The 19762-nt window shown below is 37.5% G+C and overlaps 1 protein-coding gene across 5 annotated transcripts in view; it reads left to right on the top strand.

Annotated features, from left to right (window-relative positions):
• The window catches only part of usf3 (upstream transcription factor family member 3), a 47283-nt gene that overhangs the window by 6465 nt on the left and 21056 nt on the right, over positions 1 to 19762 (top strand). For 2 of the 5 annotated variants that reach the window (XM_008120470.3, XM_008120471.3), the window contains exons 2-6: positions 2415 to 2503; positions 6412 to 6473; positions 9793 to 9821; positions 9935 to 10017; positions 12151 to 12247. In XM_008120470.3, coding sequence (XP_008118677.1) covers positions 6430 to 6473; positions 9793 to 9821; positions 9935 to 10017; positions 12151 to 12247 — 253 coding nt within the window. In that variant the 5' untranslated portion in view covers positions 2415 to 2503; positions 6412 to 6429. Of the gene's footprint in view, positions 1 to 2414; positions 2504 to 6411; positions 6474 to 9792; positions 9822 to 9934; positions 10018 to 11242; positions 11816 to 12150; positions 12248 to 19762 lie in introns of those variants that run through there. The other 3 variants (XM_008120472.3, XM_003227301.4, XM_062971311.1) reach the window with 2 other exon arrangements.

A 19762-nucleotide genomic window follows, 5' to 3' on the forward strand; every position in this document is an offset into this window, starting at 1 on the left:
CAAGTGGCTGGTTGGAGTAAGTTTCTGCCAGAGGACCTCAGTGTCCTAAAGGGCGGATTGTGTGGGAGAAGGCAATCATGTGGGAACCCCGGACCCAAACTTTAAAGTTCAAAGCCAACACTTGGTGCTTTGCCCAGAAACGAATTGGCAACTAGTGGAGTAACTTTAATATGGATGTAATATGCACACTCCTAGATGTTCCCATAACTAATCCAGTTGTCATGTTTCAAACTAATTGGAGCTTCCAGATTTTGTACAGTGGTATAATGCGTTACAGAAGTCCAACATTGAGGTTACCAGCACATCTTTAAGTCCTCCGGGCACAGATGACGCATCAGCCAAAGCTGGTAGTAAGCACTCCTGACCATTGCATCTGTCTGTATAGTTATGTCTTGCATGCAAACAAATTAAAAAAAAACCCTCATTTGCCTAGCAATCCTTTATGTTAATTAGAGCAGCTCGGTACGTTTGTCTCACTTATGCTTCCAGTTTACATGCCTCAGATGAATGGGGGAAGATCCAAAATCCTCTTGAATTCCTTCAGAGAGATGCTATATGCAATAGTTGAGGCTGTGCTCTAGTTCAGTTTAGTTGGGCAGAGTGTTCCTCTCAACTCTGTGGAAGTGAGTACTGACTAAACTGCTATAAGCTTGACTTATGTAGCATAATTCCAAGTTTTTACATTTGTTTGTGTTTTTAAATATATTACAACTGTATCCTCAATTCACTTCTGACACGATAGATTTTTGGGGGAAGATGGGGACAGTATAAATTTTTGAAAATCAAATGTTAATCTATCCAATCATAGAAGATGGGTAGGGCATATAACATGAACAAAAGACTACCAATGGACATATTGACTAATGAACTGGATAGCAAGAGACCCTTGGGCAGATCTCGTATTCGATGGGACAAACCAATGGTTAAGCTACTTGTCCAGAAATGGAAAAGAAAAATAGAGGATTGGATATTTTGACAAATGGTAGATTTGCATGAAGCCCAAATGAGTGGATTGACAACAAATCTGATAGGGTAAGATAGGATATCCAGTCATCAAAATGGTGAATGATCTAATTTGGCCCTATATTTCTTAGGAAATATTTCCTGCTAATTTTTTCAAGTAGTGGGGTTTCTGTCTGCCATGATGGTCCTAAGGAAGCATTCAGAAGAATAATGTTTAAAAATATGTCTAGGACTTACCCTTATTCTTCAGCTTAAATACATTAATGGACAACTCTTTGCCAAGTTTCTATTTATTTCTGCTATGGTGTGCACTTATGTTTGTGTGTACATACCGTCTTCATCTCTCTTGTGGAGTGCAATTGTTTCTACTTATTTTCTAGAATCTGGCGTGGATATATTTTCCAGTTATGGGCTTCAAGGTATTTTGACCAATTCACTGGAAAGCTTACTATCAGTTATGATGGCTGAGGCTTCTTAGAACTGAAGTCCAAAATGCTTGGTGGAACATAGTATGTGAAGTACTGTTATGCTTGAGAATAAATGGATCTGAAGTAAAAGAGGGAAGATAAATCTACATGTTTATCTTTCCTCTGCAGATGTGATTTAGATTTTGGTGGGGTTGAACATTAGAAGATTTAAACTGCATTAAATGGTCACTGTAGATGGACTCTCTGTTCCATAACCAGACTTGAATCCAGATTGAATTGGATCTAGATAATTCATTTCACCCAGAAACCCTTGGAGCAGGGAGGCTGCCACATGCTTCAGAATCTTGCCAAAAATAAAATATTAGAGACTGGCTGATAACTATTCAGAAGGGGATTGGGGTCCAAGGAGGTCTTTTCTTTAGTAACAGCCTTGTCAGAGCATCTTTTTGGTAAGATGGGAACTTCTCTTGCTGCAGTGAGGCATTAATCACTCCCCTTTCCCGCGTGGCCAGTCCTCCTGGTTTAGGAAGGGCAAAATTGCATATTGTAGTTCTCCCTTTTCCAGGGATCCTGTACACATCCTTAGGCTGCATGAACTGAAATTTATAAAATAAAACAGGACAATCAGATGCCAGGATTACACATCCACTGGACAAGTCTCAACTGCAGCATCTAGATCAGAGTGTATCTTAGCAATTTTATTTCCAAAGTGTCTTGTAAATTTATAACAGCTGGGTTTTTAGTGATCTTTTTCTTTTTTTTGTGGGCTGAGTGTGAAAGTTCTGCTGGACAATACTGTGCAGTTACAATGGTGGCAGAGAAGAGAATTTCTTTGCCACATACATTGCCTTCTAGTAACCTTTGCCTGTGTTCAGTTAGACCTGCTCCAAGTCTTCTACCATTGTCGTTCTCCTCTCTGTCTCACTCGTTTCATCGGCACCAGCCCCCTAATGAACCAGGGATTTTGTTTGGCTCCTCTTAGGGGTGATCATGTCTATAGCCTTGACCATTTCTTTATTCCAGAGATCAGCCAGGGTTTCAACAGAATCGAAAGCACCAGGAAACTCCCCAAGAACTGTCAGAAATCCATCTGGATCCATCAGTCTGCTGGGGTGAGTCATCTTAATAGTCTCCTGTCCTTATGACCCCTGCAGAGGCTCTTTCAACACTATCCAATTCTTTACAGCAAACGTTTATCCCTCTTTTTGAAGATGGGGACAGTATTTGCCTTTTTCCAGTTTGCTGGAACTTCACTTGTTCTCCAGAATACTCAAAGATTATTGCCAGTGCTTCTGAAATTACTTCTGCCAGTTCTTTTAATATTCTTGTATGTAATTAATCTGGCCCTGGAGACTTGAATTCATTTAGAGTAGCTAGTTGATCCTTTACTGACTCTTTACCTATTCTCTGCTGCATTTCTCCTACCTCACCATCTGCTCTATTATCCCCAAATTAACACACTTTACCTTTTGAGAGAGACAAGGAAAGCATTGAGTAGTTCTGGATTTTTTCTGTCTCCTATTAGCATTTAGCCATCATCTATATGGCTAAAGACAGTGGCCCTGTCTTTTTTTTTTCTACCATGGTCATAACTAAAAAGCCCTTTTTATTATATTCAACCTCTCTAACCTAGCCTGGGCTTCTTCTGCTCTTTGGCTTTTCTAACTTTCCTTCTACATATGGTGACTCTTTATTTGAATTACTCTTTGGTGATTTCTCTCTAATTCCTGTACATGTCCTTTTAAAATCTTAGCTCAGTTCCTTAGACATCCATTCTGGTCTGTTTTTCCTTCTCATTGAAGTTGTTTGAAACTGTGCCACCAATGTTTCGCTTTTCAGAAGCTCCCATCTGTTATGAACTCCTTTCTCTTTTAGTATTCCTGACCACACTCAGTTTTCTTAGGTTTACTGAAGTCAGTTTTCTTAAATTCTGGTGTGCTTGTCCTAATATATTTGACCTTCTTCACTGTATAATAAAATCTAGAAGAATATGGTTAGTTACACCTAAGGGACCCACCACGTTCACCCCATTTACCAGGTCATCACTGTTGGTTAGGATCAGATCTAAAATAGCTGATCCTCTTGTTGTCTCTTCTACCTTCTGGACCATGAAATTGTCTGCAAGGCAAGTGAGGAATTTTTTGGACTTGGTATTATTCAGAGAGTTTGTCTCCCAACAAATACCAGGATAGCCATCAACAAGGCAAGGGAATTCCAACACTGCTATCAAGATGAACTCAGACAGCTCAGGAAAGGAGTGGTCAGTACAGGAAGTTAAGGGGGATGTGTTTGTTTCTTTCGGCCAAGTACTTTTTAAGGCAAAAATAAATAATATGCTTTTATACATGAATGGAACAGACATACAAACAACAAGCAGTGTTGCTTAGTAATGTTTAGTTTGGCCTTCTGCCTTGTTCTTCAGCATGTGGTTTTCTTTTAGTAATTTTTGCCTGTAAAGCAGGAGTGGGCAACTGTGACCACATTAGCCATCCAGGACAATGTCACCTCTTGTTTAATATTATTTTTAAATTTAATGGAAGAAAAAAGAAGTACAATAAGCAATAAAACCTATGAAAACAAATGGTTTATGAGGATTTATTTTTGGAGATCAACTCTTTCAGAATTAACAATAGGGTGAAAAACAGGTCAGAAGCCATAACAGCTATACTCCAAATCCAAATCAGACTCCTCAGTATTTTAGTCTTGGTAGCAAAATAGTTCTGATTCAGTAGGAATCCCATTTGTTGTGAACATACAGCGGGGGGGGGGGGGGGGGGAGTATTTAGTCAGATACCAATTGTACAAGTTCTCCCACTTAAAAAGATGAGAGATGCCTGTAATTAACATCATAGATAGACCTCAACTACGAGAGACAACATGAGAAAACACATCCAGAAAATCACATTGTCTGATTTTTCACAAATTTATTTGCAAATTATGGTGGAAAATAAGTATTTGTTCAATAACAAAAGTTCATCTCAATACTTTGTTATATATCCTTTACTGGCAATGACAGAGGTCAAACGTTTTCTGTAAGTCCTCACAAGGTTGGCACACACTGTTGCTGGTATGTTGGCCTATTCCTCCATGCAGATCTCCTCAAGAGCAGTGATGTTTTGGGGCTGTTGCTCTCATAGTTGAGGTCTACCTATGATGTCAATTACAGGCCTCTCTCCTCTTTTTAAGTGGGAGAACTTGTACAATTGGTATCTGACTAAATACTCCCCCCCCCCCCCCCCCCACTGTACCATGCCACGTCGAATTTGCTTCCAGGATTTTTTTTAAACAAATGCTTTATTTTAATCTCACTTTTCACCTGATATAGGAGCTTAAAGTGTATCATTCTGGCTCAAAGGATCTTTATTTTTAAAGATAGAATCTGCTAGCTAGAGGCAGAAACATTATCTCATAAATATACCAGAACAGTTTAGATTTGGAATACATGTACCACATGCAGCAAAACTTACCATATGCACTCATATACAAGTCACCCTGATGTATAAGTTGAGGATAGGTTTTGGAGCAAAATTATGTGTTTTTATATAACCATTGACCATCTGGGGGAAATGGGAAGACACCCAGAAATGAAAAACAGTATGGTGTTGTTCACTCTAGCAATTTACTTATCAAAGGTAGACATTCCCAAATTTAGGATATCTTTCACCCTGGCCAGATTCAGTGTGTTGCCATCAGCATTATTGCAGGGTAGGTTTACAGGTATCTTCTATCATGAGCATGTGTGCCAATGCAGTATGTAGAAAGTGAAAACTGTCAGGCATGTCCTTTTACAATGTCACTGTTATAGTGATATTCATTCTGTTTTTATCACTCCTATTGTACAGCAGATCGCTGGCAGAAATGAGGAATATTATCTAAAACATATCATAGAGCAGTGATTCTCAACCTGTGGCTACCCAAATGTTTTGGCCTTCAACTCCCAGAAATCCTAACAGCTGGTGGCCTACAACTCCCAGAAATCCCAGCCAGTTTACCAACTGTTAGGAATTTTGGGAGTTGAACGCCAAAACATCTGGAGAGCCACAGATTGAGAACCTCAGCCATCGAGGATACTTATAGAGTGGCTAGGCTTTGTGCGGCATCTATAAAAATAACGAGGCAAGTTGTGGATAATTTTAGCAGACAGTGTTTTATAAGATTTTATAAGTGTCATATATGAAACCATAAAGGTCAAATCCATATCATAGACTCTCTGCTTTTAATGTTTTAATGTCTTAATGTTTTATAAAACAAACCCTCTGTTTTTAATGTTTTAGAGTTTTACATTCCTGGTCTATGACCATAATATTAAAATTAAAATTCAAGATATGACTATTCCAAGGAGATGGGAAAGCACCAGTGCCACCTTAGTGACAGTCACATAATTCGAACCATGGGGGGAGGGGTGTTTGTGTGTGTTTTTAATGAAAAAAAATCTAGACTTATACATGATTATGTATGGCAAAAAGCTCAAGTTAATGTGTATATGTAAGAAAATAATTAAATATTGTGAAGTAAAAGAAATATTTCAGCACAATGGTGTGTTAAAAAAAACCAACTGTCCTGTGCTTTATTCTTTTTAAATGAAGCTCCAAGTGGGCACTTCATTCTCTCCCAATTTTCAGTTCATTAAAAAAGATTGCATCAAATGGTTCTAATGACAGTAAGAAATTCATTGAGATTATAAGTTTTTTTTCTATCTCATTTAGGATCAAGAAGCCTGTTTGGAAAAACAATACATAGTAGAATGCTGACAGTGTTGTAAACAGACCTTCAAGAGGGAAAGTACAAATAATTATTTGCTGATCATTAGACAGGGAAAAAATAAGGTTTCTCTAAGCGGACAGTTGATAACATTTGTAATGTTATTTCTTAGGTGGACCCTGCTAGCATAGAAAACACCACGAGAAGCCACTAAATGTTTAACTTTAAAATACTTAAAATAGGCTTTCAAAGAGCAGTAGAGTGCTTGGTGTTTTGGAATTGATACAAGCTTTGCTGTGATTTTATTTTGTTTCCTAAGATCCTTTTGTCTCAAGCTATGCCAGAGATGACAGAGAAGGCACCTCTGAAGAAGCAGCATCGGTAAGTGCTAAACCAGTGGTTCCCAAACTTACTTGGCCTGCCGCCCCCTTTCCAGAAAAAATATGATTCAGCACCTCCTGGAGGGGTGGGCGTGGCTTGGAGGGGTGGGCGTGGCTCCTGCTCCGGAGGACGGGGCTGAGCCTCTCCCCTAGTCCAAGATGCAGGGCTGCGAGGGAAGGTGGGCGGGGCCACAAATGGGCGGCTAGGACTGGGATGGGCGGAGTTACGAGCTCTGAGGCAGGGCTGAGCTTCTATCCCTGTCCTTCTATCCCTATCCCTGCCTTCCAGGACACAGGAGGCGGGGCTAGAGGAGGAGGAGGGGCCTCTTCCCAAGTGCCTGACGGGGCTGAACCTCTATACCCCACCCCATGTTCTAACAAGCGCCTCGGGAGGTATACAGAGGCTCAGTCCTGTCTCGCGCTCTTGGGAAGAGGCCCCACTCCTATCCCCGACCTTTAGTCCTAAAAGGCCTCTCAGGAGAGGTATAGAGGCTCAGCCCTGTCTCGGGCTTTTGGAAGGAGGCTCCACCTCATTCCCTAGCTCCACCCTCTGTGTCCCAACAAGAGCCTCAGGAGAGGTATAGATTCTCAGCCCTGTCTCGGGTTCTTGGGAAGAAGCCATGCCCACTCTAGCTCCACCCTCTGTGTGTCCTAACAGGCGCCTCAGGTGCTCAGCCTTGTCTCCGGCACTTGGGAAGAGGCCCTGCCCCTCCTCTGGCCCCGCCCTCATGTCCTAATAGGTGCCATCACCACCGCTCTGGGTTGCTCCAGCGCCCACCAGGGGCGGTAGCGCCCACTTTGGGAATCACTGTGCTAAACTAACTGGGGTTAGTGCGATGGAGTCAAGAGGTCAGTATAGGGCACTGGTTCTCAACCTGTGGGTCTCCAGGTGTTTTGCCCTACAACTCCCAGAAATCCCAACGAATTTACCAGCTGTTAGGATTTCTGGGAGTTGAAGGCCAAAACATCTGGGGATCCACAGGTTGAGAACCACTGGTATAGGGTAAGGTGGGACACATACTTTGTTGGACCGCAATTCTCAGATATTGTGGGTAAGTGAATGAGAGTAGGGGGTGGACAGCAATTGAAGAACCAAAAGTGAAAAAAATACTTAAATACATATATTATTAATTATTGATATGGTATTGCAAAGTAGCACTGCTACCTGACAATTTCTAAATTTTAAGAATTTTAAGAATCCAAATCTCCCTATGATTCTGAAAGAAAATGTGGCAGAGATATTTTAGGAGCAGCTTATCCTATTTGTTACTCTCCTGTTGACAGTTACTGAATATAAAGGCTGAAATAAGTAATATTTTAGGGTATGCAATATGGGTAAACCTGCTCCCAATCTTAATGGGCTCTGCATCAATGGATTTAACCACTTTGGGAGGAAGGTGGCATATAATATAAATAAATACATAAACACAAACTAATAAGCCACAGCTGGAAGAGCACATCTGAGCATATCTGCTGTAGCCTCCTGTCATTTCAGAACTCCTCAGGCTCTCTCCAGCACTTAATTGAGATGTTTGGCTTTTTATATAGAGAATGCCATTTTGTGATGTCATTGTATACAGTGCGACTTGAGCACCCACAGATTTTGGAATCCATTGGGAGTGGGTTAGAAGCAAACCCCAGAAGATACCGAGACCCCACTGTAAACTCATTTATATTTGCTACCTAGAAACAGTCTTTAACTGAATATTAATTTCCTGCTGGAAACTTTAAAGAGTCTCAATTAAGAATACAATCCTATGTGTGTATAAAAAGGAGGAAGTGAGGGGAAGAACAAAAGAGGGCTCATCCAGACAGTCCCAAAATGCGGAATGTGTTTCGGTTTTTACCAGAGGCGTCCAAATGACACCTGTGGTTAAAAAAAAATCAGAATAACCAAATTAAATACTTCATTAGATCCGGGCCTTCTTGAAAGGCCCAAGTCTACGGAAGCATTGGGCCTGTGGGTACTGACTTTCGGGCTTACATTCCGCGACACCAAGAGTCAGTCCCCATAGCCATCCCACACTTTTTGGGCTCCTGGAACCCAAAGGTGTAGGAGGGCGCCCATCCCCTCCCCTCAGCCCCCCATTTCTCCCTAAAACTTACATTAAAGGGTCCCTGGGATGGGAACTGGAACCCACACCAAAGCAGGTTATTATAACTCATTTTGTTGTGGGTTTTAGAGCTGTGTAGAAGCGCCCTGAGACTAATTGTTTTTTATTTTATTGATAAGTTGTATTATATTTATTTAAGTTCAATTATGTATTATTTTTATTTAGTTTTATAAGTTTATTTTGAGATTGTTTTATCCACTGTTTTTATTTGATTTATCATTGTCTTTTTTGGCATTTAATGTTTGCCATTTTGTTACTTTTGTTGAAAACCGCCCTGAGTATAGGGCGGAGTACAAATAAATTATTATTATTATTATTATTATAGCATGAGCCTACTTCTTTGGCTGCAGTACTGAATAGTATTAAAGCATATTTATACAGTTATGGGAGTTGGATAGAATACAATTGGATCCAGAGAGATGCAAATCACGTACTTGTTCTCAGTTTTCAAAGGCCTGTGATACAGGTGTTTCAGGTCTTTCCAGTGGTGAGTTAGTGTTGATGTGTAAAAGCAATAAATTTGCTTTCCAAAAGTCAGTTTCTCTGGGTTCAAAATTTCTTCTGGAGATATAAGTAGTATGCCATGAAGACATTATCTTTGGTCATACCTCTGCTAATGGATTGAAATTTGTTAATGTAATTCAATTCAGTTGTTTCTTTCTCTCGTCTTCCTTTGTTCTTTCCTTGTTCAAACATTGCAACCTGTACATTGTTTGCATCTGAGGAAGAAGACAGACTATTAAATCTTATACTACTGACATGGTTCTCTCAATTAATTTCTAAGGTGTTACAAGATCCCTTTGCATGCTATAAATTATTAAAATAAAAACCAGCATGTCAAAGGTGCTGCCACATTTTTTTTTCTCTCTCGCCTTTCTTTTTGTACCATAAGAGACAAATATGGATACGTCTTTTAATCCTATGTATGCTTACTTTTGAATAAACATATTAGGATTGGATTAAAAACTGTCTGAAATACACAGAGATATTTGGTTATTAATGCAAGCTTAATTAAGGTTATTTCCCAATGTAGTTTTTACATCAAATACTGTTCCTTTTATTTTACTACATTCCTGTTTTTTCATTTGTCAGAAACAAATGTAAAATAAACAGTTCTTTATCCTAATTTACCTGAATTATAGGACAATAGAAAAGTGTGTCTAATTTTTTCATGCAGTCTGATTTTTTTGGTTGTTTTTTTTACAGAAAGAAAAACCGTGAAACTCACAATGCAGGTAGGAGTTGCCTTTTTAATAGATGCAAATATTAGTGCTTGTTTACACCAAAGGAAAAAACTAATTACTTTGAGCATACTGCCAATATTCTGTTCTGCTTGTTTTTTCCCTAGTGGAAAGACATCGAAAGAAGAAGATTAATGCTGGAATAAATAAAATTGGTGAGCTAATTCCATGTTCCCCAGCGCTGAAACAGGCAAGTAGTCCATTGACAATATCTGTCATTCATTCATGAAAATCCCCTTCAGATTGATTCATATAATATTGTTTATGTGATCAAAATCTCAGTTGAATAAAATAATTTATGCATGTGGTTCAGGCACTGTATAGAACCACGTGGCTCCTTTTAACTCAGGGCCTATTTATATGGACCACATAATCTATGTTAAGTGACATTACCTTGCATTGTGGGCAAGATGATCCTCTGCTTCGTGTGGATGCCATGGAGCAATATCTCACCTACCTTGGGATATATGACCCATGTAGATGGACCCTCAGAGCACCAACGAACCAGAAACCATAGTTAACTATGCCTTGCTGTTATACTGGACCTGATATTAATGGTTAGTATCCTGCAAACAAGACAGGATACAGAAGCCAGTTATTTCTGTCACCCATTAAGTTGCTTTTTGTCTCTTTAGCTTGAAGAGTTTTTTTTCTGCCATTCATTATGTCTGCAGACAGTATCTTTTTGCTGATTTACCTCACAGTGGCTTCATTCCATTACCCTTAATTGTGAGAATTATTTTACATTACCTTAAAATTCCAGAGTTGTTCTTCAAGTTGTATTATGAAACAGTGAGCAATTTAGTGTTGATTTAATGTTTTATATTAGCAGCTCATGATCTGTGCCACATAACACTTTCAGTTTTGTTTTTGCAAAAAGTAGAGCTTCTCTATCTTTTGCTTCCTATAAAATTTTACTTTGTAACTATGCAAGAACTAGTTTACTTTCAATGTTGCATTGTTTTAGTACTTTATAATTTTATAATTGGGTTTATATGTACAGTAGAGTCTCAGTAATCCAAGCCTCTGGATAATCCAAGCCATTTTTGTAGTCAATGTTTTCAATATATCATGATATTTTGGTGCTAAATTCGTAAATACAGTAATTACAACATAACATTACTGCATATTGAACTACTTTTTCTGTCAAATTTGTTGTATAACATGAAGTTTTGGTGCTTAATTTGTAAAATCATAACATATTCGTTTATCCAAGCTTCTGCTGGCCCGTTTAGCTTGGATAAGTGAGACTGTACTGTACTTACTTGTTTGCTCTATATGTGAAAAAAAAATTATGGTCTAAGCCAGTGGTTCTCAACCTGGGATCCCCAGGTGTTTTTGGCCTTCAACTCCCAGAAATCCCAACAGCTGGTAAACTTGATGGGATTTCTGGGAGTTGTATGTCATCTGGGGACCCCAGGTTGAGAACCACTGGTCTAGTAAGCATTATATAAAATTGATTGAATAAGTTCAGTTGCATCCTTAGCCACAGTACTACTTGTATTTGTCCATCCTCAGTAGCTCATTGCCTTCTACCCAGGAATCTCATCTCATGTTCTGATAATGATCAGTTTTTTTATTGTCTCATCATAAGGGTTTTCTCCTTTCAAAAGGAGAGGCTTAATGTGCCTCTACCTATGTAATAAGTGTTAATTATGGTGCAACTGCTATTGTCTCTAAGGCACACTTGTCAACAGGCTGAAGCCAGCCTGCCACATCCTTTTTTGTGGCCCAAGAGGCTTTCAATGCCAGAGCAACAAACATTTATCCAGTCTTACAAATATAAATGATGCCTTGAAGACAACCATAAGGCTGATGCGATCCAGCTGTAAGGGATCCACCACCAGTGCCTGCCCCCTCAATGTTGCTGTCTAGCAGCTGTTAGGCCCATGGAGTCTGGTTCCTTATCAAAAGCCTGTTGACATGGGAGATCACACCAGCAGACTGTTACTGCCGGCACAGTCTCTTACTTTACAGAAGTATGAAAGGTAGTTCCATTAGTGGGTGATAAGATACAGCGATATTGTTTTATCTGGGCCATTCCTATTTAATAAAATGTACTAATCCATATCAGTGGTTTTTACCACTTTTGGATCATGTTAATGTAGTACTCGTAGTAGCCTGAAGATTTATGTTCCTTTTCTCAAGAGGATATAGATGATACTACGTGCCTTAAAAACACTAGTAAGTAAACATTTCATGTTAATGTAACTAAATCTTTAAATATCTCAGTCAAAAGAAATGTTGAAGGTTTGTAGAGAACACTTCTATCCAGGTTTCAAAGTGTGTCACTTTTCCTAATTATCTGTATTTTGTCCTACAGAGTAAAAACATGATTCTCGATCAAGCATACAAATATATAACTGAAATGAAGAGGCAAAATGATGAACTTCTCTTGAACGGAGGAAATAATGAGCAAGGTGAATAATCCACTTTATACAAAACGGGGATGATTTCTGTCTTGGGCTTTCTTCCATTCAATTAGGGGCTGCCATAGGGAACACGGTGACACAGGAATTCATATAATGAGGTGCCTTCCTTTAGTGCAGTGGTTCTCAACCTGTGGGTCCCCAGATGTGTTGGCCTTCAACTCCCAGAAATCCTAACAACTCGTAAATTGGCTGGCATTTCTGGGAATTGTAGGCCAAAATACCTGGGGACCTACAGGTTGAGAACCACTGCTTTAGTGTTTGTATGACTTGAAATTATCTCTCATATCTGGTGTCACTTCCACCCCCCAACGATGACAATCAGCTGCCAGTCTGTATCTTAATAGTATTCTTCCCTTTAGGTTGAAGTTGCTAAATCAAATTTGTGTCCAGATTATTTTAGTTCTTTTGAAAGAACTGCTTCTCCCATAAATAGTTGTACTATCATTTTGAAACACCCTGTAGATTTTGCAGGTAGAAGACTGGACATGATAAGTTTTACTAAAAACATTTTCCTCTGGATGTAGTAATTCTCCTTTCCAATCACTTCTTAGTTGAATGAATGAAGCATGGTTAAAAGAGCAGGCACAATTAACAATAAAGAAAGACTGTGGATAAACAATTTGAAAATATATTACAATAATTATATGTAATGGATGAAATTAGAATAAGTAGAAATAACAGAATTGGCAGAACCATATTTTTATAACACTGTGTAAATGATGGGATGCGGGAGGTTTGGGAATAGACAATGTAACAAGACAATTGTATTATGTTTATTTTAAAAAGTACAAACCTCCTTCTCACATTGATAAATTAAATAATAGCAATTTGATTGCCTTTTTTCAAATTAAATATCTGCCCAGTTGTGTTAGGAATTAATTACAGAAAATAGGACTTTTTGATTATTCTCCAGCATACTAGTAACTGAAACAGAGGTCCCCATTTTTTCAAGTGGTTAATTATTTTTTCTTACTGCATTTCTTCAATTTTAGGACATACTTTTTTCCCTATATAAACATCTGTCTTAAAATTGCAAGTGTATCTTGTGTATTTTTGTTGGTGGTGGTACTGAAATTAGGATGTGTCTTACAATCAATGGCATCTTAAAATTGAATACATATGATATTAAAATGCAGTGTAGACTTGAACAATAATACTGTGAACGGAATAGCAAAGTTTGGCAACCGTACTTTCCCTCCAAATGTTCTTGGCAGTAATTCCCATTTGCCAGCATACCAGTAGTGACAGCTGATGGAAGTTACACTCCAGCAATATCTGGCATGCCACAGTTGCCTACCCATGGTAGCAGAGGCATTTCCTTACTAGTCTGCAGTTGTTTTCAGACATTAGAACATGGCTTAGTGTGCTTCTGAAGTTCATGTATTATGAAACACCCTGATATTGAATTAGGATGTCTCATGATCTTGGACTCTTAATTTGAAGCAAATCTTCAGAGTGTGATGCAAAAGTCTTTCCCCCTACTGTTACTTATATTTTTGCTGACTGGAGAGTCTTTTCAATAGTTCAGCTGCAGAGTATGTGCTTGTTCCTGGGTGGTCTAGCTCTCACTTTAATGTGATTTGTTTAGCTACATATTCTGGCATAAGTGTCTTTTGAATAGAATAACTTTATTGTCATTGTACATAAAATAACTTTTTTTGTTAATTTTTTAAGACAGTAGTGCTAAATTGATCAAGGAATGAGGCATCAATGTGAGAAGGAGTCTGTTAGAGCGTACAGATTATGTGTTCAGGCAGACAGAAATTATTTCTAAAAAATTAATTTCAAAATAAAATCAGATTTCAACATTTTCTTTTTTAAAAAAAAAATTATTTATGGTTTTATATGTATACATAAAAACAGTGGAACAATCGAGTGAAATAAAGAGAAAAAGAGAAAGGGGAAAAAAAAAGAAAAGCACACGCACAGAACCCCCCCCCCCCCCCACACACACACACAAAAAACTGTTTTCCACTTCCAAGATCATCTGCATCGCGAAAAACTTAACTTCTTCTTCTCTCACCCAGTTATAACCAGTAAAACATCCATATATCTCATGAAGCCTGAGGTTTCCAATAAACATAATTATACATGTTTTATTTTATCTTTTTGCAAATATTGTCAGTTTGTCCCAGTCTATCCATTGTCTTGGTGAAATGTTTTGTGATACTTTTTGTGTTAATAAGTCCATATTTTTAATGTCTAAAAATCTCAACATCCATTTCTCTATTGAGGGAATTTCTTGCGTTTTCCATAGTTTCGCTATACATATCCTAGCCGCTGTTACCATATATGTGAAAAGCTTTTCTGTATTGATGTCCATTTGAAAATTCGTAATACCTAAAAGAATATACTCTGGTTTTAAATCGAATTTGTTTTGGAGTATTTTCTCCATTTCTTTGTGGATTTCCTGCCAGAACGTTTTTATTCTCTTACATCCCCACCACATATGTATAAAATCTCCACTATGTTTCCCACACTTCCAGCATTTCCCGTCTCCTTTACCTTTACTGAATTTCGCAAGCCTTTCTGGTGTGATGTACCATTTATAAAAGATCTTGTACCAATTTTCTTTCAATTCTATTGAATATGTAAATTTTAAATTCCTCTTCCATATCTTCTCCCATTCTGCTAGGTTAATTGAATGGCCTACCTCTTTTGCCCATTTAATCATGACCTCTTTCACATGTTCTTCTTCTGTGTCCCAAATCAGTAACTGCTGGTATAATAGTTTTATTATTTTTGTTTCTGTTTTTAATATTCTGTCCCAGTATGTGTCCTTGATTTCAAACCCTTTTTATCCTCTTTGAAATTCTTAATTTGCCAATAGCTTTCAAATAACAATTAGCAGCATTAATTACTATTATGTACGCTGGAACTCAATTGACTGACCCAGTCTTTTAAACTTGAACACGCCTATCTGTATTTTATAATGTGTTTATGAATGTCTGATGTAAGTTAATTTTTTAACTGATTTATAGTGTATTGTACAATTTTTATATATGCATTTTATTGTAAGCCACCCTGAGTTCCCTGTTGGGTGAGAAGGGCGGGATATAAATATTGCAATAAATAAATTGCTGTCTATAAATATATATAAATATTGCAATAAATAACAGCTGTCTATATGTCAACCATCTTTCTCTAGGTAATTCCCTCATGTGTTCCGCCTCAAGTGGAGACAGCCATAGTGTAGTCTTCGTGTAGAATCTATTTTTATATTTCTGCCATGTACCCATGAGCCCTCAAATAATGATTTTTAAAAGATTTGTCTTTACTGGTTTTCTCTCTCCAAAGGTAGCTATGCCACCCTTTATTTAAGTCTTGTCCTTCAAGGGCCAGTGTCTTTCTCTTCTTTAAGGTGGCCCAGTCCTTAACCCAGCTCAGGGCCGCTGCATCATAGTGCAACTGAAGGTCAGGCAAACCCATACCTCCTCTTCTTGTGTCATCCTTTAGGTGTTTGAACCCTATTCTGGCCTTCTTTCCTCCCCATATAAATTTCCTTATTTCTTTATTCCATCCTGTTAATATTGTTTTTTTTCTTAAGATCGGTAAGTTCTGAAAAAGAAATATTATTTCAGGTAAGATCTTCATTTTGGCTACTGCAATTTTCCCTAACAGAGAAAGGTGGAGTGACCTCCATCTATTCATTCTTTCTTTTATCTCTCTCCATTTCCTATCATAATTATTTGTGTAGAGTTGAGCATTACTTGCCATTATTTCTATCCCTAAATATTTTATTTTTTTCACAATTTCTATTCCCGTTTCTCTTTGCAGTGTCTCCTTATTCTTATGTGACATGTTTTTTGTCAAGATCTTAGTTTTTTCTCTGTTGATTTTTAAGCCTGCCACCTCACCAAATTTCTCAATTGTCTCCCACCAATGATTGAATTACTTTAAAGGATCTTCTATTAAACATACTACTCGCGTTTTATAGCTATAATTTTTTGTACGAAGACCTTTCAATTCTTTATTTTTCCTGATAGCATTCAAAAGGACTTCTAGTGTCAAAATGAATAAGGAGGGGGAAAGGGGGCACCCTTGCCTAGTTCCCTTATTTATGCTTATAGAATTAGACAGTTGTCCATTTGTTATGATTTCAGTTGTTTGTTGGGAATAGATCGCTTTTATAGCATTTGTGAAATAAAACCCTGCATCCATTTCTCTCAAAATTTCCGTCATACAAAACCAATTGATGTTATCAAATGCCTTTTCTGCATCTAAAAATAGGAAGGCTATCTCCTTTTGATTATTTTTATCATAGTATTCAATGGCGTTCAGGATATTCCTTATATTCTCCTTCATCTGCCTACTGGGTAAAAAACCCGATTGGTCTTCTTCTATTCTGTCCACTAACACCTCTTTTATTCTGGTGGCTAAAATACTCGCAAAGATTTTATAATCAGAGTTTAAAAGCGATATTGATCTGTAATTTTTGACTTGAGTATCCTCTGCTTTATCCTTGGGTATAACTACGATATTTGCACTTTTCCATGTTTGCGGGATTTTTCTTTCTTCTAGGATTCCATTCATTACTTTCTGCAATGGTGTTATTAGTATAACCTGAAAAAAATTATAGGATACTATCGTCAGCCCATCTGGACCTGGAGCTTTGTTTAATGGTAATCTTTTAACCGCTCTACTTATTTCATCTGCAGAAATTTTTCTATTCAATATTTCTCTTTGTTTCTCCGTAATTTTTGGAATGTCCTGCATACCAAGATACTGTGTTACTTTTTCTTTGGGAAGTCTATCCTCTGTGTATAATTTCTCATAATATATAGTAAATTGTTTCCCTATGTCCTTATTACTGTAGTAATTTATTCCCCCTTCTTGAATTTTCGTAATATAATGCGCCTGTTTCCTTTTGTTTATTTTTCTTGTCAGCCACCTGCCTACCTTTTTAGCATTTTCAAAATAATGCTGTCTTGCGAACCTCAGCTTTCTTCCTATCTACTCAACCTGTAACGTCTCAAGCTGTTTCTTAGAGATTTCTAAGCTATATTGAATCTTCTTATCTTTAGGGTTTTTTAAAATAATGAATCTAATCTAGCTATTTCACCCTTTATCTTCAAGAATTCCAGTTTTCTTATTCTTTTTTCCCTAGCACTTTGCTGTATCAGATATGGCATCCCATATCATATCCATTGTTGTGTCTTCTTCTTTATTAAATTTGAAATATTCTATCAACAATTCTCTATATCTGTCCTGATCAGTTGGGTCTTTAAGCAGAAATTCATTTAATCGCCATCTAAATTCTTCCCCTTTCCTATCGCCGTTATCGATTATCACTTCCATAGGTGCATGGTCCGAAATACCTCTGGGCAAGATTTTAGATTTGATTACTTTATTAACTATTGATTTGGATCCCCAAATCATGTCGATTCGGGACCATGTCAGGTGTCTTTGTGACAAAAAGGTATAATCCCTTTCATACTCATGTTGGTATCTCCAGATATCTAACAAACCTAGATCTTCTTTAAATCTTGTAAAACTCCGGGGCAGCTCATCACTGTTTTTTGTCCTTACTTTTGGTTTAGATTTATCTAACTCAGTGTTTAAAACCCCATTGAAGTTCCCCATCACTATGAGGTCTTCATATTCTTGTTCTGATATTTTTTTAAATAAAATTTCAACAAATTTTGTTTTGCTGCAATTTGGGGCGTATATATTATAAATTAGGATTTTCCTATTCTCGATTTCTAGCATAACCCCTAGCATCCTCCCTTCTTGGTCCTTAAAAACCATTCTTGACGGAAATTTACCATTGACATAGGTCACTACTCCCTTTTTTTCTGCACCAGATGCATAGTACGTTTTGCCCAAGCTATTCTGCCCAAGATGTGCCACATATTTATGCATTATATGTGTTTCCTGTAAACATATTACATCATATTTCCTTTTTTTAAAATTTGTTGCCAAACCTTCCGTCTTTTATTAGGAGAATTAAAACCATTGATGATGTTCGAATAAAGTTTAAGCCTCTGTGACATCATCCTTATTTTCATCCTCCCTCTTTTCCCTTTCCATTTTGTCCAATTCCATGAAATTCATTAAATCTTCCGGTGATTTTTCTCTTAATCTTTTTTTAAATCTCACTAGCTCGTCCTCTTCCCATATTTTCCTGTCCTCTCTCTTCTCTTCTCCTTCTTTCCCTTTTCATTGATATTCACCTTTTCTTTCTTCTCTTGCTCCCGTTTTTAGGTATTTCTCATTAAAAGCTTTCGCTTTAGGTTCACTAGTTATCCAATGCCTACTACCTTCCCATGTTACCATCAGCCTCTCTTTTTTATCCCACTTAAACGTAATGTTTCTTCTTCTCAACTCGTCCGTCAGAAAAAAGTATTTACGTCTCCTATCCAATACCGATGTGGGATATTCTTTTAAAATTGCAGTTTTATTACCCTTAACGTAAGTTGGAGTTATTGCGTTTCCCTTCAGAACTTCGTTTCTTAGACTCTTCTTGCAAAAGTGAATCACTATATCTCTAGGGGTGTTAAATTTTTTGGAAAAGTTAGAATGTATTCCGTAAACTATATCTATATCTGCATCTAACATTTCCTTAGATCTCTGCGTAATATTTGCTACTATTTCTATAATTTGGTCTCTTATGGTCTCATTTTCTGTCTCCTGCAGGTTACGAAATCTTAATTGAAATTCTTTTTCCCTTGTCTCTAGGATTTCTTGTTGAACTTAAATACATTCAGTGATCTTTCTATCTCTCCCATTTCTCTCTTTGAATCCTCCAGTTGCTTTTGAATGGTTTTATTTTCCTTAGCCCTTTTCTTACAATCTTGTTTTATTGTTTCTATATCCTCTTTCATCATTCTTACTTCTTCTTTTTCTAATGTTTGGATTTCCTCCTTTATTTCACTTTTCATTTCCGCTATCTCTTCTCTAAATTTAATGTATTGTTTGTCCTGCTTTTCCTGGATCTGAATCACCTCTGTTTGTAGTTTTAATATTTCCAGCATCACATTTTTGATGCTATAATTGTCTGGCAATGAGTCTTTCCTTGTAATTCCTCTTCTTTCCTTATCCTTCCCCATCTTGGATTTAGCTGTACTCATCTCTTCTTCTCACCTGTCGTTTATCTTGTCTATTAACTTCTCTACTCCCTGGTTGTGCCGTCCGCCGGACAGTAAAAAACTATAAAACTGAAACGTGCTGTCCTTTATCCGGGCGAACTGCAAATCCCTATAAGCTGTCCTATAGATATTGAATGACTGAGTCTGGATAACTTCAAAAAAGGATGTTTATTCATACAAGGTTGTAAACCTGGCACAGATCTTAAAGTTGCAGAAAATGAAACAAATTTCTATAGGTTTTAGTCACAGAATTATCCCTGGTTCCAGAAGGCAAAGGTGATTATAAAACCACTATACCCTAATCACGCTGCCTATATTAGAAGGAGAAACTCTTTCCTTCCCTATCTTTACAGCAAAGATTAGTTCTAGAAGCGATGGAATAACTTTGCTCCTCTAACTAGATTTCCTATTCCAG

Source organism: Anolis carolinensis, chromosome 2 (assembly GCF_035594765.1).
Source record: "Anolis carolinensis isolate JA03-04 chromosome 2, rAnoCar3.1.pri, whole genome shotgun sequence".
NCBI lineage: Eukaryota > Metazoa > Chordata > Lepidosauria > Squamata > Dactyloidae > Anolis > Anolis carolinensis.